The 17,796-nt window shown below is 41.1% G+C and overlaps 1 protein-coding gene across 1 annotated transcript in view; it reads left to right on the top strand.

Moving 5' to 3' along the window:
• SLC27A6 (solute carrier family 27 member 6) overlaps positions 1-15,013 on the top strand; it is a 50,684-nt gene extending 35,671 nt beyond the window's left edge. The window contains exons 6-10 of the mRNA XM_004586376.3: positions 5,489-5,579; positions 7,998-8,196; positions 8,788-8,885; positions 10,055-10,185; positions 13,893-15,013. Of these exons, the coding sequence (XP_004586433.2) occupies positions 5,489-5,579; positions 7,998-8,196; positions 8,788-8,885; positions 10,055-10,185; positions 13,893-14,069 (696 nt within the window). The 3' untranslated portion in view covers positions 14,070-15,013. The remainder of the gene's footprint in view (positions 1-5,488; positions 5,580-7,997; positions 8,197-8,787; positions 8,886-10,054; positions 10,186-13,892) is intronic.
• Positions 15,014-17,796: the final 2,783 nt, after the last annotated feature.

Raw genomic sequence — 17,796 nt, 5'->3', positions numbered from 1 at the left:
TAGTATCTCAAGAATTATCATACCACAGAAAATGAAATGAACTTATACCTAGAAATCTTATCTCAGTCCCAGATTGTTTCCTTGTGTAGTACGTTTATTAAAGAGCAGATAGCTCCAGTCTTAGAAAAGTATCTAGAAATTAGAGAAAGAGTAAAACATTTCCCAACTGATCTTACGTCTTAAGGTGATGTGAACAATCAAGGACTAAGGTGACCACTTGAGAAAGGGATTTGTTGTTCCACAGGGGATCTCACCTGTACCCTGAGAGTGCCACTATGCTGTGACATGGCCATGGAAGTTTCCAGAACTCCCTAAGCTGCCCATTTCTGCAAGTGTCTTTGAGAGACCTCCAGGAATGCCATCACACAGACAGTGATACGTCTGTGTTACTTGCATCTCTTGCTACTTTACTTTTGCAGAATCATATTTATCTAAATGAACTTTGCTACGTCAGATAACACCCGGAAGTTACAACAGCAAAACACTGGCCCATCTGGACCTCGCTGGTGGTTTTCAGTACCTGGAAGGAGCTGGAACAGGTGCTTCTTGTCTGCAGCGGTTCACCTCCTGGCCAGGCCGCCTCCCGAAGGCTGCTTTACATTCTAAATCTAATGAAGGTGCAGCTATTTTTACAATGCATTCTTGGGGATTTGGAAAGCCCGGTTGACATTTCCCAACTGCTCTTGTAATTCTGAACAAAAGTCTTTCAGGGAAAGTAGGTGCAGATATGGCTGAGCTTTCCATTTCTGGCAGATAATTTTCTCATTTTCATTGTACCAGTCCTGTTACAGACGTGGTATTATTAAGTTTCCTTTGTCAAGCTGAGTCATTCCGGTGTAACCATCCACCAAGAGATGATTTGTTTTTTATATAGCTGGGCTGCCTTCATTATAATTTTCTGATGTTTTTAATTCCCCTGCCAGCCTGTAAAAATGTCAGTAATGCAGGAAGTAAGGCTCATCTCTAGTTTATTGTGAAAACTTCTGATTTTCCATATATTTTAGTTTCTTGTCAGGAAAAGAATAATATATAATACCATATGAATTCTATTCCCTCAGCTATCACTGCAGTCACACATTGTTTGATAACATAGCAGGCTGTCAGAAAAAATCTGGAAAAAATATCATGCCGCAGTTAAGTGGGGGACATCTTGTAAGTGCATCTCTCAAAGCCTGAAACTAATGCAGGCTTGTACTTTCTGCATTTGAGGGGAATTCGCCTCCAGGAGGAGAGAGAACACTGTCAATGAAGGAAAAAGGATACAACAGCCTTGTTGTCTTTGTTTTGTGATACTGTCGTTTAAACGCATGCAGCTGGCACACTGGTGATGTGGCATAGCAGGTAAAGCTGCCACCTGCAATGCCGGCATCCCATACAGATAGGAGTGTGTGACCCAGCTTCTCTGCTTCTCATGGCAAAGGAAAAACACTGGTGAATAGTTCAAGTGTTTGTGCTTTGCCACCCTCCCAGGAGACCTGGAAGAAGCTCCTGGCTTTGGCCTGGCTGTTATGGCCATCTGGGACAAGATCTCTCTTGCTCTGTCTCTATAACTAACTTTTAAATTAATATGGGTTTTTTTTTTAAATGAATGTAAACTAAAGCGTAAGGTCCCATCGTTGCTCTAATGCAAATAAAATAAAAACTGGTGACAAGATGTTTGAGAGACGAACCTATGTAAAAGTCACAGACAGCCTTCTCTTGGCTAGTGTTTTCAACAGGGGAAGATAATTCCTAATAGAGAAACATGAAATCCCTCAAGGATGGAAAGCCTGCAGAAAGGGGAGCAGTGAATCTCCATACAAGCAGGCTGAGAAAAATATGCCTGCACATCAAAACAGTAAGCCAGGATGAAGATATGTTTAGAAAAGCAACTTCTCCGAGGCTGAAAAAATGACAACAACATTCCCTTTTAAGTATAAGAGCTCAAATTAAGGGAAGGATTGGGAGGAACCTCAGTCAACAACAGAAAAGGAAAAGTCAGCCTGGCCAGCTCAGAGCGGAAACAGCAAAAAAAAAAAAAAAAAAAAAAGAAAAAGAAAAAGAAAAAGAAACATTGCTGCAGTGAACACACATTAAAGGAGTTAAACAGGGGCAGAGATGTTACAGGCAGGTGGGGATGAGGCGCACACGAGATGGGACTAAGCAGCCTCACAGCACAGTGGCCAGAGCAAAGAACATAAAGGAAAAGGGTAGGGCTTGGAAACAATGAGTGGTCTTCCATGTGTGTAATTGCTGTTCCTGCAGACAAGATCAACGAAAATGGATTGTTTCACTCATAATACATGAAAATTACAAAGAAAGGACTTGGGTCTTTAGCAAAAGCACACACTATGTCCAGGGGGGAAATACGGCATGATAAAATCATCAGTAATATATCTCCTGATGAGATTTCTGTAAGAAACCCGAACCGAAGAGCTCTCAGGATGTAGTGAGGAGAAGATCCGGGCTGCTCACAGTGAGCCTTGGTGGAGGTGAGCTCAGGCACCTCTCAAAACAAAAGCAACCTCTCAGAAAGTGCCAGAAAGAAAGGAAAGGAACATCACTACCTGAGAATTTTACTGCTGACGGATTAGTTCTTCACGCTGTAAGTCTTCACTGGTATTTGAAGATCTTAAAAATCACGGTATATAATGCCCTCATACTTACCAAAAGGCCAGTTTTGTTGATAATATTTACTAAATGCTACTGCCTATCAACACTAGGATAAAACAGGACTGAGGAATGAGTCCCCTGCAGTGAGAAGTCTTGGTGGTGAGCAACTCTGAGTTATGCTTATATGTGGAAAGAAATTAAAATCCTAACAGTCCGTGAAGACTTGCAGCAGTAGCAGACAGGAGGCTGGAGAGAGAAGTCATTGTTCTCTTATCAGTCATTGTACTGAATCCATACACACAATCTAAAGATTAAAAATGTAATTAATAGGGTGATCATTTTAGGCACTCATTATTAGCCTCAGAGGCTTTTTTTTTTTTTTTTTTACAGTGTTAGAAGTTGATTGATTATCTTTCCTGAGCAAGGAATGCTAGCTGATTGCAGAGGTAGGGAACAGTTCACCCAGGGCCTCCCTAACTTGTGACTCAACAGAAGGACTCCTAACATTTAAAATCATATCTGTATTCACAGCGCATAAAATGAAACATGTGACAATCCATACTGGGAAGAAGCATGAGGGCACAAAGCAGCTGCCCTGTTTTGTAGAGTCAGAACAGCATGAGGCTTCTGGTGTCTGCATGAGGCAGTGTGTGGGGTGTGGCCAACTGGGAGGCCTGTGGAGCCTTCAGGCTAGGTGACTGCCACGTGGCTGACCTCCATCCTCGGAGAGCTCAAGCCGGGTGGTCCTGAGCCCCTACTCTACATCACGTCAGGGTGCCTGGGTGACCCCATTCTCAGCCCCGTAGTTAGAAGGACACAGAAGGTATTAGAGTGTCCCTCCCAGGTGCCAAAGGTGAAGGTTAAATTCTTTAGCACACAGAGACTGATACTCAGCTCTAATGCAATCTCTAGGGCGACTGGACTTTGGGATTTTGGTTACTTCTTCCTAGGCACAAAAATCTGCTTAATATTAGACACTTAGATGATTTTTGGGTTTCTTCTCCAACCTGTACATCTGTGAAGCTAAGTGTGCCAAAGCACTTTGTGTGTAAAGAAACTCTCAGGACCAATGTACGTGGGTGCAGCTACACAGTGCTGGGGCACGAGGAGAGTGAACCTAGACTGTTAGCAGTGGGATTCTGGTGGCTGTGTTCTGGACACGTTCTTGTTCACAAACACATAAATACCTATATATACCAACTGTACATTTGGGGAAATTTCAAGAATGGCATCCATTTTTAAATTGTATTATTCTTAGAAAGATGTTATTGATTTTTATTGGAAAGGCAGATTTACAGAGAGAAGGAGAGAGAGTCGAGATCTGTCCACTGGTTCACTCCCCAAATGGCCACAGTGGCCAAAGCTGAGCAGATCCAGAGCCAGAAGCTGGGAGTGGACGTGGGTGCAGGGTCCCAAGATTTGGGCCACCCTCCCCTGCTTTCCCAGGACAAGCAGGAAGCTGGGTGGGAAGTGGAGCTGCCAGGACACCAACACTCACACAAATGGAATGTTGGCACTTGAAGGGGGAAGATTAGCCAGCTGAGCTACAGCACCAGCCCCTTAAATTATAATGCAGCTATTTTTGTCATCTCATGGGGGACTTCGTGAAGGCAGAAAGAAAAACAAATTCTTCTAGCTACCTTAGGAAATATTTCGATGTGCTTGAATTCATTTGAATTACCACTTTCTGGACAAGTCCCCTTTAGTTGATAACAGACTGTAAGGAATAAATCATACCCTCACACATGGTTGCCAAATTAATCTAAAAGAACCCTAAAGCGGACACCACAATTGTTTGGCAAGTTTTCCAAAAAATAAAGAGTGTTGAAATGGGAGAGAAAGGAGTGGCTTCATGAACCGAGCTGTGTTCTTGTGTGGCCATAACAATGAAGGCAGTTCCGGATCTTCTGCAATCTTCCCTCCACTGGCTAGGCGACCAGCCAACATGCTGTATCCTGCTTACAGGCAAAGAGCCACAAGATGCAAGCTTGCATTTTAATGAAGGCATTTTATGTCCAGAATAAAACCGTATCTGTATCACTTCCTGTTTGATGGAGCCTGCTCTTGAAACAGACTGTATTATCTTCTTGCTCGTAGGGCCTGCTGATGAGCTGTTGCTGTCTTATAGCACAGGAGCGTTTGTAAATGCCCAGCCACTGGCAGCTGCCCTGTTTTATCTTTGGATTCAAATAATGAACTGTGATTCCAGTTATTAAAGATTTCTCTAAAATTAAGTGCTAGAGGTATTTGTGTCTAGTCTTTGATAATAAATGATTACCTTTCTCTCACTGGCATTCACTTTTCCCTTCTTGTTCTAAAGTTGTTCATTTTTCTCTACCCCTCTCTGCTAATCTGCTCACTCACTCTGCTTTTTTTTTTTGCATCGCATTTTGATACCTTCATGTTAACTAGGGACATTTGAGCATGAGAGGAAACAGCAAATTATCTTTGTTCCCCAAATGATATAGACGTTCCCATAAATGGCTCATCTAACACCACAGTAGTACTTTAAAGCCCTGAATGTTCTTTCCCTGATCTGAAGATGAAGGGTTCTATTAAGCTTCCTATTTCAGATGATGTTTTAGGAGGCTGCAAAAATGGTTCTCTCACCTGTAGTTAGCACAGTACGGAACTGAACGCATGCATCACTTTTGTGTCCAGATATGACTCCTTTATGATAACAGCTGTGCTGTGTGTTAAGGGAAAGTGCTACCAGGGAATGAATGCTATCTGTGGGTATCTTCAGGTCTCATCGCAAATACTGCCTTCTAGGCAGCAGAAGTCACTTGTTTTAATACATTCATTTATCTTTGAATAATTGAGAATACCGTCTCTTGAGCCAATGTCCTTGAGCAAATAACTAAAATGGTTTTTTGGTTTAATTTTGCTTTTGTAGCTTTTCTTCTCGTTTGATTTGGTGAAGTATGATTTTCAGAAAGATGAACCCGTGAGAAACGAGCAGAACTGGTGTACTCCTGTCAAAAAAGGTACCATTCATATTTGAGGATGTCTCCTCAAAGCTTCTGAACGTCTGTGTGACTATGACTGAATCTGTAGAATGAATAATTCTAGAGTGTAATGACTGATTTAGTATTTTAATGCGACATGGTTTAGTTACTAGATGTTAAGAACCTCACCGTAAATTCTGAAACCTGGAAAATGTTAACAGGTTGACAATGCTTCTTCTTAATCTACCACTTCTATTTTGTACCAGTAGCATATGTGTGCCACCCAACATCACCAAACTATAATGCAAAAACAAACGAATTTATTTCTAATTCTGGGTATGTTGGAAAGTCAGGCCAGCTTAGATTTAAATCGAAGATCTACCATTTAGAATCTGTGCAGCTTTGGGCAGGTTAACTGACTTGTCTGAGTCCTATTTTAATTGATAGATGTGAAGCGAGGTCACCGTTGACGGTTAAGTGCCCGGCTTAGATGTGTGTGAAGCCAGTGGAGGACCTACGGACTTGTTGCCCGTTTCTCCTGTTTCTTCCTCCCCTGATCCCCAATAGACTTTCTTACAAATTTAAGTTAGAAATTGTAATATTAGCAGGTGTCCCAATTAATGCAGGTGCCCACTGCACTTAATCAGGCTAGAAAATAAAATGTTGTGATATGCACTTGAAGATTGTTTAGGGATTTGGAATAAATAAGGCCAGAATGCCATTTTACTACTTCAAAATATGTTTAAACTACTTTTGAAGAATGACGCCTTACATCTCTTCTTCAAATCTAGAAGTAAAGGTTACAAACATGAGACTGGAGAAACAATAGGAGCGTTAGCTATTACAAGGCAAACCTTTAATTCAAGTTTATGGACACTGTGCAAAATAAGAACAAATGTTGAAGAAGTTGTAAAGAACTGCACACACCTTTCCAGTGTGCTTATCTGTTGCAACTACAATCATGAGTGAACACAGAGCTGAATCCCAGAATTGTACAGGTGTAATCTCAGAGTGTCCTTAGAAGTGATCCCAGAATGCTGCCTTGCTGGTGGAGGTTTGACTAGGAGCTATTCAGTTCTTTTCTCCATTAAGGAATTATGTCTTAGCAATGGAAATTATACCTAGACAGGAAAGATAGGAATTCATTGTGACGTATTTAGGCATTGGCAGTGATTAATTGTTTCAGAAAAGATGTGGCCACCTTCATTCATCTCATTAACTTTGTGACTGGAAGAAGAGAATAACAAATTTTAAGGGTGATGGAACAGTCTTGGAAAATTTCAAAATTATAAGGACTGTGGCTTGAGAACAAATGATAGAGGAATTAGGTAGACCTGATCATAAAACATCAACTCCTGTGTGAGACAAATGAGTGGCTCTGGGAAAATGACTTCTTCTGCCTTGTTTTCTGTAACCGTACAATGGGAATATTATCAGGGCCTCCCATATGGGCTTTTGGTGACATTTAGAAAGGGACATGGATGCAGACCCTCGTAGCAGGGAATGGTCCATACAAAGCCCTCTGTGTGTGCAGCTGTGGTGGTGATGATGAGAGAGGGTGCTGCTGGTGGTAAGTGACCAGTGGCATTGAAGATTACAAGGAGCTGAGCCTCTGTGGCACAGAGGGGGAGTGCCTCCGGAGGGGGAGAACTTTAAGACTGAACTTTAAGACTATCCACAATGTTACTGAAGCCCTTCACAGCAGGCAAAGCCAATCAACAGGTGCTTGAAGGCTTCTGGGGGCAGGACTGCTGCCTTTAAGCTTCACTTGCCTTTCCCCTTGCAGATGGAGTGGCAGGGGCGGGGTGGGGGGAAGCCTGTTTAATTTTAGTAAGCTAGATCAAAAAGTTATCCCAGATATGAATAAAAGTGGCACTGTTATGTTTTAGGAGATGGGAGATCTTCTCAAAGTCTTATCTCCTTCCCATTAAGGTTTTCCAACTTGTGCTTCTTTAACTCTTGGCTGAGTGCTTCACTTGTCTGGGTTTGGGTCCCTTGCTCGGGGCGACAGGGATCATAGTATCAATCGCAGAGCACTTCTGTGAGAGTAAGATGGCAGTTGCAAAATCCCATAGCAAGTAGTCAGGAATACTTGCTGTCATTTTGCATTAAAATTATTATTAGGGTAGTTCCGTGGCTTTCAATAATCTCTAGATTCATATCTTTATAAAAAAAATAGCTGTCGTTCTGTTGACTCAGAAAGTCAAGGAAATGCTGCACATCCTTGCTTTACATCACATTCCACTTCTTCTTGGTTTTCCCAGAGTGATTTGTACTTGTGGTGACCTGTGAGTGATGTGCTGGGTGGAGGCACCAGGAGTGTGTGATGTCCAATAGAATAAAGGTTGGGGGAGCTAAGGTGAGCAGTGCTGGGCGTGTGTGATCGGACACATGTATGTGATGGATATGACGCTAGTTGTGCTAAGATGCCTGCAAAAATGCCGTTTTCTCTGCTAGGAGAGCCTGGACTTCTCATCTCCCGAGTGAATACAAAGAATCCTTTCTTTGGTTACGCCGGGTCTTCCAGGCACACAAAAAGCAAGTTACTTGTTGATGTTTTCAAGAAGGGAGATGTTTACTTTAACACAGGAGACTTAATGGTGCAAGATGCAGAGAATTTCCTGTATTTCTGGGACCGTATTGGAGACACCTTCAGGTAGGAAGTGTCTTGGGTGCACCACCTGTGGGTGTGAGCCAGGCCTGTGCAGTTGGCCAATGATGCTGGAAGAACCTGTGGTAGCTGTTCAGCGGGTGCTTTAAAGAGTAAATATATGTGCCATGTTATAAGCTTATTTTATCATAATTAAATAAATTATGCATTCATAAGGATTCTGGGGTCAGAGGAGTTAATACCTAGGAATTAGAGTATATGCATATTAAATGTCACCCATAGCTTTCCTTTAAATTATTTATATTCATAGCACCAGAGATAGAATTTTTGTCATTTAGTGGTTACTTTACAAATTAAAATTATAACCCTCATTATTATACTATATTTATGATCCAGCATATTTAGAAAGCAAGCAATCAATGAACTATGAATTAAATCATTTTAGGAAGAAATCAGTTTGATTACCAACAAGGCGTTTCTATGGCATACTATTTGGAAAATAGAAACACTATTTGGAAAACTGGCTGTCCTGGTTACTGCGTGCTCACACAGAGCTGAACGGCAGGCAGTGAATTGAAACCGCCTACCCGCTTCTCCAAATACAGAAGGACTAACTGAAATTTCTCTTTGATACAGGTGGAAAGGAGAAAATGTTGCCACCACAGAGGTGGCGGATGTGGTTGGAATGCTGGATTTCATACAAGAAACAAACGTCTACGGTGTGCCCGTGCCAGGTTCGCACCTGTGTCGGATCTGGGGCTTTCTCACAATATGCCAGTCTGTCTTTTATATTGTAGTGATTTTACTGATTCAACCTTTTCTCTTTTTTCTTAACATGTTAATACCTTATCTTCTTCTTGGCCAAGCTAGCATTCTGATCACATTAGTGCAGAAATACTACTAAATTTTAATACCTATTTGTGTTTTTAAAGAAAAACTTCTAAATTACAATCAGTGACTCACTGATTACAAATAGATGGAGGATTTCAGTGGTCTATTTTTTTTTCTCTTTTTGTGATTTGTGTTAGAAAATACCGATACACAGGAACAAGGTCATTTAGATGTTCAGGTGCGCTACTCACTTGAGTGGGTCTGTCTGGAATTTACATAGCTTCAGTGACTTCATAAATACGCATTTTGGAATCCCGTGATGTTGGGGAAACTGGCACAACAAGCAAGAAAGTTGAAGTTCTCCAACACCCATCCATCACTTCAGTCCCGTTTTTTTGTTTGCTTTTTAGGAAATGTAATATCTTCCAGCTAATGCTCACAGGACAAGGGGCACCATGGGGTGGGAGTATTTGGGAAGCAGGAAGAGGTGTTACTAGTTAGTAGCCTCTGGGTGTTGGTGAAAGGCTGCAGGCCATTCTGATCCCCGCAGGTCAGAAGGTGGTTTCCTCTGCAGTGGACGGTCTGTGGGATTTACGATGGGAATACCAGCTTCACTAAAAATGTGCCTTTGTCGCATTCACATTTAGAGCTTAGATGTCTGCTGAGCTATGCTTATTTTCACATGTTTTTCTGTCTTGTTTTTCATTTTTTATGAAAGGAAGCAAGATCCATGTATTTAATAAACAAAATTATTAACAGAATAGTGGTTCTTCCCAACTTACCCTCCCTCACTCCTACCTTCTCCTTCTTAAGAATTGCGTGGGTGATTTATGGTGCTTTTCATCCCAACTCTTTAATTCTGTAGTGTAGACGATTAGGAATGGCCTCTGTCTTTCCTTGCTCTTGAATTGCCTTTAGGCATTAAATCTCAGGCTCGGAGGAAGACGCAGGCTCATGCATACTCTTGGTGTATTGTTACCACGCATTGCATTTGTACTCAGTAATTAGCAGGATAACTCTTAAAAATTCATCTTGACATTGTTAAACTGATTCTGTTCTAAATTTTTTTCAGGCTATGAAGGAAAAGCAGGAATGGCTTCTATTATTTTAAAACCGCATAAATCTTTAGATTTGGAAAAAGTTTATGAACAAGTTGTGACCTCTCTGCCGGCTTATGCTTACCCACGGTTTTTAAGAATTCAGGTAATTTTACTATTCACAGTTACTGTAAAATCTTAAGACCTGGAAATCATGAGGGACTTTTATGGCAGAATAATATGATATGTGTAATGTGTATTTTAAAATTGTATTAGAAAAAGTCCAGGAGAGTTACAAGCTTGGTGATGTTGAGTTGATGTCAGTTGGTTGTCATAGCTGAAAGCTGAAACTGTGGGAGGAAACATGGTGAAATGCTGGGCTGTACTGTGCATATATGTTCATATGTCTGTGTGTGCTTGTATATGTGCTTGTGTGTCTGTATGTGCCTATATGTGTTTGTGTCTGCTCGTATGTGTGAGTTTGTATCTGTATATGCTTGTGTGTTGTGTGCTTTTGTGTGTCTCTGTGTGCTTGTATGTGTATCTCTGCTTACATGTGTTTGTGTGTGCATGCATATGTTTGTATATGAGTCATGTATGTGTTTCTGTGTGTGAGCTTGTATGTATTTGTGTGTGCGTGTCTGTGTGCTTGTGTGTGTGTTGTGGAACGGCTTCATTTCTCTGCACTCAGGACCTCGTGGAACTGTGACAGTCCTGGTGACACTGATGACGGAGCATGCCAGGACTTCACTTTGCATATATCTTGTGCACATCTTTGGAGTTTGGTCTTCAGAGTTCAAGATGTCTGCAGGATGCTAGAGTTAGGTTCCCCCAAGCCGACATCAAGATGTCTGCAGAGCCTGCAGGCCGTTGACTTGAAGCAATTCCGCTTTTACTTTCTGCCATCACTCTGTCCAGCCTCTCATTTCCTGCCATCTTTTGGCTGAGTACTGAACTCAAATGTTTTGGGACGAGGGCCTCTCTTGTATGGTGACTCATGTAAAATATGGTCAAAGGAAATTGATTTCCTCAGCTTCTGTATACACTTACATACTCACGTATTCAAACACTGCTTTGTCTAAATTTGTGTCCCAAATATAATTTCCACAAAGTTTGTAGTTTCCATCTCCTATCATCTAAATTGCAACATTTTCTGAATTTACTTGTTATCACTGACAGAGGAATACATGGTGTCATGTTCATCTGTCAAGTATTTGCTGGCCATCTTAATAGTCAGATCACTGATCTACGAGCAATATCATCAGAACTTTAAAATACATATTGAGTTTGCATATTTTTATTTTTAAGACCTTTTACATTGTTTTGTATTATTTTCCCAATAATCCTCAGAAATACTAAAGTCACAGATTTAAAAGAACAGATTTTAACTGAGTTTTTATTGAAATAGTTGATTCACATGCCATTGTTCTATAACAAAGAGATCCCAGGGATATTTATCTAGCTTCCCTAAAATTAAAATTTATAAAGCTGTTACAACCAGGGCATTGATATAATCCACCTGATTGAAATCACTCCTGTTTTGCTGATGTTTATTTGTGTGTATGTGTTTGTACACCCTGATCTCTCATGTACCTTCATGCCTCTTGGACCACAGGAAAGACCTGAGCAATTTCAGGGTCCCTCAAGTTATCTTTCTCTAACCTTACCCAGTGTCCGCATTTCCCTTGCTGTCTCATCTCATAGGAAATATATTTTGATAAAGCAGAATGTTGAAAGAACGTAAAATGCTTTTAGTTTTTTCACCTAGAGCAGCTTAAGTTGAAAAGCAGGCACATTTGCATAAAATATTAGATCAGTCTTTCACAAGTGCAGAAAGTATTTTAGGATTATTAATCACTATTAGTTATGGTTGCTACAGTATTTGCTTTAATTAGCCCAAAGCCTGACACTTACAGGTCAAAATATCTGTTTAACAAATAAGTTATGAAAATGCATGATCTGATAAAAATGTGTAAAGATAGAAGTTATTTCAGATAAAGCAGCCAAAACATCTCTGATTAAAAATCAGTCTAGCACAGTAATTATGAAGGGTCCTTTTGCCAACTGTTTATCAAAGATTTTTGTAGAAAGATTTGTTTATCAGAAAGGCAGATTTAACGAGAGAAGGAGAATAAGAGAGAAAGATCTTCCTTCTGCTGGTTCACTCCCCAAATGACCACAAAGACTAGAGATGAGCTGATCCAAAGCCAGGAACCAGGAACTTCATCTGGATCTCCCACATGGGTACAGGGTCCCAAGGACTTAGGCTGTCCTCCACTGCTTTCCCAGGCCACAATCAGGGAGGTGGATGGGAAGTGGAGCAGCTGGGGCATGAAGAAGCGCCCAGTGGGATCCTGGGTATGCAAGATAAGGATTTAGCCACTGAACAATCGTGCCAGGCCCTTTATCAGTGATGTTCAAATGTTGTCATCCTCAGTGTCTGAGATAAAACTAATCTTGTTCCTCCAAGGAAGTACAGATGGCTTTCATCTTTGTACAAAGCAGTCATTTGATGCGGCATGACTCAGAGGATTGCATGTATTCCAGCTCAGTAATTTCAGTTTCCGAAATTTATTCTTAGGAAGTAGCCAAAGATGCACAAACATTGTATCTGAACATAGTTTTCAAAGTGTTATGGTGTTAAGCCTTTTCATCCTCTCCATAAATTAGTAAGGACAAGGTTAATTAAAATATGGTAATTAGATAAGAGCTTATAAAACCACTTATTAAAGTGTTTCAAAGGAGATGACCTGACCTAAGGAAATTACACTTTATATAATGTTAATTGTTTATAAGGGAGAACACTACATCTTATAAATGAAATGAGCTTCTCATTCTCTGGAGAAGCACCCACACGGCTCCACTGATTTGTAGTTCTAGGAGGAAAGTGTTGGACCAGGGAGCCAGGGGAGGGAAAGGGGGTGATCAAGGGTGGCTTAGCGTAGAACTGAGTCTCGAATTAGTCCCAAGGATGAACAGAAACAGCTAAAGGTGAGTCCCAACATGTTGTCTCCTGCAGGCAAGGTTGTGTTTCCATGTGAGACGTCCAGAAAGAGAGAGAACCTGATCTGCTTTCAAACTCCTGAGGCAAAGATGCTTAAACTTTCCGGATTTGTGGCAACCTTGGTGTTCTAGTAAATTTTTTTCATGACAAATCTTGAGTTATCACAAAATATCTATTCATTTATCCACTAACCTATTAAGTATTTAGGATGAACAATTAGCATTCATGTGAAAAATGATGCAAATAAAACAAAACACAAAGTCTTTCATTTAATTTTCAAATAACTCCAGTTACTTGCTAATGGACTTGTAAACCGGGGACCTAGAGGAATGTAACACAAACTACTGTCAAGAGCTATGGATTCTCTTCAACTATGAGGCTACTCCAGAAAGGTCCTATAAATGAGATTAGAAGATTTATTTGTTCTGCTGAGCAAAATTTTAAAATCCACACATTGCTTTTCTATGAGATGTCAGTTCCCTGAGCTTTCGGAAGACTTCTATGGTAAACAGTAGATATCATTGGATTTTTTAGGGAAACTGAAGCTAGCCTGTGTGGGTCCTGGAAATTCCCTGAGCTGCCCCAGGCGTGAGGACTCAGGCTTAGGGCCTTCTGTGTGAGATCCTTTAGTATTCAACAGGTTGTGCTGCCTGTTTTAAACATGCTTACATGAATGTTCATAATGTTGACATATGGGCTCAGTTCATAAAGTTTGCAGGTAAATCAGTCTTAGAGTTTAAAAGTTCCATTGTTATTTGCTATTTCCTTGAAGTTACCAGTAGCAGACAAACTCACTAGTCCATGGTATAACATACTGTGTTTGTAGAGAATATTAAACATTTCCACTCATCTTTGTAATTGTTTTATAGGAAAAAATGGAAACAACAGGGACATTTAAACTACAGAAGCTTCAATTGGTGGAAGAAGGATTTGACCCATTGAAAATTTCTGATCCACTTTACTTTATGGATAACTTGAAAAAGTCTTACATTCCTTTGACTAAAGAACTTTATGACCAAATATTACTAGGAGAAATAAAACTATAAGAATTTGCCTATTTGGGGCTGCCATGTGCTCTCCATTGAAGAGAGGATAAGTATGGATGCTTCTCAACTTCTAATGGGGTTATATTTTCATAAACCAAATGTCGTAAGTTAAAGTTGAATTGAATACACCTAACCCACCAAGCCTATCTGCTTAACAACATAGCACATTCATTGCAGAATCATTTTTCCTGGCTCCTGGGCTGACAGGGTGCTGCGGTCCTCTGCTATTGTCCAACATCAACGAAGAGTATCTTAGGCATACCATAAGCCCAGAAAAATACCAAAATTCAAAATTCTGTGAATGGTTTCCACTGAATATCATTTGAAAGTAAAGTTGAAGCATCGTAAGTTGTGAGTATGAATGTGATCACGGTTATTTTGTGATTCTTTACTATTAAATCGGGAAAGGGAACGAACATTAATCCTCTGCTGTATTTCCTTAGTATGGAAGGGAATTTCTTTAACTCTATAAGGATTTAATGTGTTTTGATTAATATATGCACTAGTTGACTACTCTTTTTATCTGTTTGGGGAATTCAGTGTTTGATAATGTTTGTCTTAAGATTTGGAATAATAGATAAGACATTAACAATTTAGATAATCACCTAAAAGTACTTTCTATTATGTAATGTTTCTACTTTTGAATAAGTAATAAAAACTTACTCAAATATTTTATTTTTATTTGTTATACAGTATAAATAAATAAAGCCATGTTTGCCTACTGTGTCTTTTGAGTTTTTATTATGCTGTTTTTAGTTGTAAGGTTCCAGTCAAAGGGAGCTGACTAACTCCATGCACTCATATCTTCTTTATCTTAAACTTGCAACAGGATTACAGAAGACATGGGAACATAAATAAGAGCAGAAAGCTGCTAAGCCCAAAGCGTCATCAAATACTGGAAGGAATCACATAACTGGGATCAAACTAATAAAGTTAAGCAGAACTGTAGAAATCACGGGCAGGTAGACTTGAATAGTGCCATGGTGTGATCACTAAGGTTGCAGAGAGAAAAGTCTGTGTGTTTGAACATGTTTATGATAGGCATTTGGGAGATTATTACTGGGACTGTGTGACGAGCAGAATTAGACTGGGTCAAGCAGAAAGCAGTGGACTCCAGTGTTTCCTTTAAGCTAGAACCACAAAAATAACTCTCTGAGAAAGGTGAGATGTCCTCCAAGGTGCAGGGATGCTCCAGCAGTTCGTGTGCTAGAATCTTGGTCCCCAGGGTGGCAATGTTGTATGGTGGAGCCTTTAAGAGGAGGGGCTACTTGGTAGGTTGTCAGTGCAAGTCCTGCCCTTGGGAGGGCTAAATGTAGTTCTTTCGGTACCTCAGATCTTTGCTTTTTTAAAGCTTTCCCCCCTCCCCACTAATCTATTTAGGCAGAGATACAGCAAGAAGAACAGATGGGGAGGTCGTACATGAGCTTCTCTGCAGGACCAGAAATAAAACAAGTGGAAACCAAACCCAGTGCGTATATGGAATCAGCGCTGCAGGTGGAGACTTAGCCTGCTACACCACAGTGCTGGCCTCCTCTAATAGTTCTCCTGAGCATGAGTTGTTATCAGGTAACCCCCACATGTTTGCCCTCTTCCACGTGAAGCTGCTCCCCCTCTTGCTGCTCTGGCATGTTTAATGCATCCAGGAGGTCCTCGCCAGACGCCAGCCAGATGGCATCACCAGATCTTGGACTGCGCACCTCCAGAACTGTGAGTTAGGAAACTTCTTTTCTTTCTGAGAATGCGGATTTCAGTATTGTCTTTTTTTTAAAAAAAAGATTTATTCATTTTATTACAGCCAGATATACACAGAGGAGGAGAGACAGAGAGGAAGATCTTCCGTCCGATGATTCACTCCCCAAGTGAGCCGCAACGGCTGGTGCTGAGCCGATCCGAAGCCGGGAACCAGGAACCTCCTCCAGGTCTCCCACGCGGGTGCAGGGTCCCAATGCATTGGGCCGTCCTCGACTGCTTTCCCAAGTAGGGAGCTGGATGGGAAGTGGAGCTGCCGGGATTAGAACCGGCGCCCATATGGGATCCTGGAGCTTTCAAGAGGAGGACTTCAGCCGTTAGGCCACGCCACTGGGCCCTCAGTATTGTCTTAAAACAACACAAAGTCACCTCAGACTGAGGGCTTGTGAAGCTGGGCTGCTCAACTGTCAAGAAAACTTGTCTTCTGCCTTTGTCTGACATGAGTGAAAGAACTTGCTTGGGTTTGAACTCGACTTGTAGGCAGGATTTTTGTCACTGTTGGAGAATATGTGTTATAAAGTTAAAACCTTTTAAATGTGGAGGGTAACCATATACAGCATAGAAATAAATGTCAGACTTTAGATGTAAAAATGAGAAATTTAACTGACTACAAAACTCAGACATTTTAAGAGCAAGCTTTAAAACAGTATAAAGAATTCCAAGCAGATCCAAGTTCTACCATGTGAGAATGGACTGATTCTCTTTAAAAAGTACTGAATGGGGCCCAACGGCGTGGCCTAGCGGCTGAAGTCCTCACCTTGAAAGCCCCGGTATCCCATATGGGTGCCGGTTCTAATCCTGGCAGCTCCACTTCCCATCCAGCTCCCTGCTTGTGGCCTGGGAAAGCAATCAAGGACGGCCCAATGCATTGGGACACTGGGCCCGCGTGGGAGACCCGGAAGAGGTTCCAGGTTCCCGGCATCGGATAGGCGCGCACCGGCCCATTGCAGCTCACTTGGGGAGTGAATCATCGGATGGAAGATCTTCCTCTCTGTCTCTCCTCCTCTGTGTATATCTGGCTGTAATAAAATGAATAAATCTTTTTTTTAAAAAAAGTACTGAATGAATGAACATTTAAGTCTCACAGTAGCATTTTGACTCTTCTTTGCCTCTCTCCGGTAGAATTTATTTGGCTTTTATGTATTGATGTATTTTTCGTTTGCAGTGCTCCCTAGGTACTGTAAGTACTTCAATATGTTCCTGCTATTTTTTAGCACTCCTACCAAATGTGTTGAAGTCAAAGATTGAATGATACCAACCAAGCAACTGACTTACAGCATGGGAGAAGGCAGGCAGCGTGTCCTCAGCAGGTAATGCATTGTGAGGAATTAGTGAAAAGAGAAAGAACATGAGATCAGATTAGTGAAGGAGCAGTGGAGGATGAATGGAGAATAAAACAGCAAGCTTGTTTGCAGCTGGAAATCACTCCAAAGGCAAATAAAAGAATAACCCACCCACCCACCAGCCAACCACAGTACAGAGCAACATGGACCCTCTCTGTAATTATCCTAGGACAACAACTACCAAGCCTAATTTTCTAATAGTTTAAATCCATTTTATTTGAAAGAGCCAGCAGTAGATGGACATCTCTCACATGCTGGTTGCATCTTTTGGGTCCCCACATGCCTGCGGAGGTCAGGGTAGACGAGGCTGGCACTCAGTCCAGGTCTTGCATTTCGGTGGAAGAGGCACCAGTGCTTGAGGCAGCATGTGCTGCTTCCCAGGGAATGCTTTAGTACGGTGTTATGCTGGATGTCAAGGAGCCAAGACTCACACCGGGCCCTCAGATAGGACATGGGATGTACCTTTTGTGTCTTTAACGTCATTTCCAAATACCTGCCCCTGTAAAGCTGGAATTCTCCATCAGCAAAAATATCTTTTCAAGAGTAAAGATGAAATAGAAATAGTTTTAGATAAAACAAATCTAAAATAATTCTTCTCTAGAAGCCCTGTCTAGAAGAAATACTTAAAGGAGAGA

This window comes from Ochotona princeps, chromosome 19 (genome assembly GCF_030435755.1).
Source record: "Ochotona princeps isolate mOchPri1 chromosome 19, mOchPri1.hap1, whole genome shotgun sequence".
In the NCBI taxonomy this organism is placed as follows: domain Eukaryota; kingdom Metazoa; phylum Chordata; class Mammalia; order Lagomorpha; family Ochotonidae; genus Ochotona; species Ochotona princeps.
The sequence above is the reverse complement of the archived record's forward strand: the minus strand, read 5'-3'. Positions and strand labels throughout refer to the sequence as shown.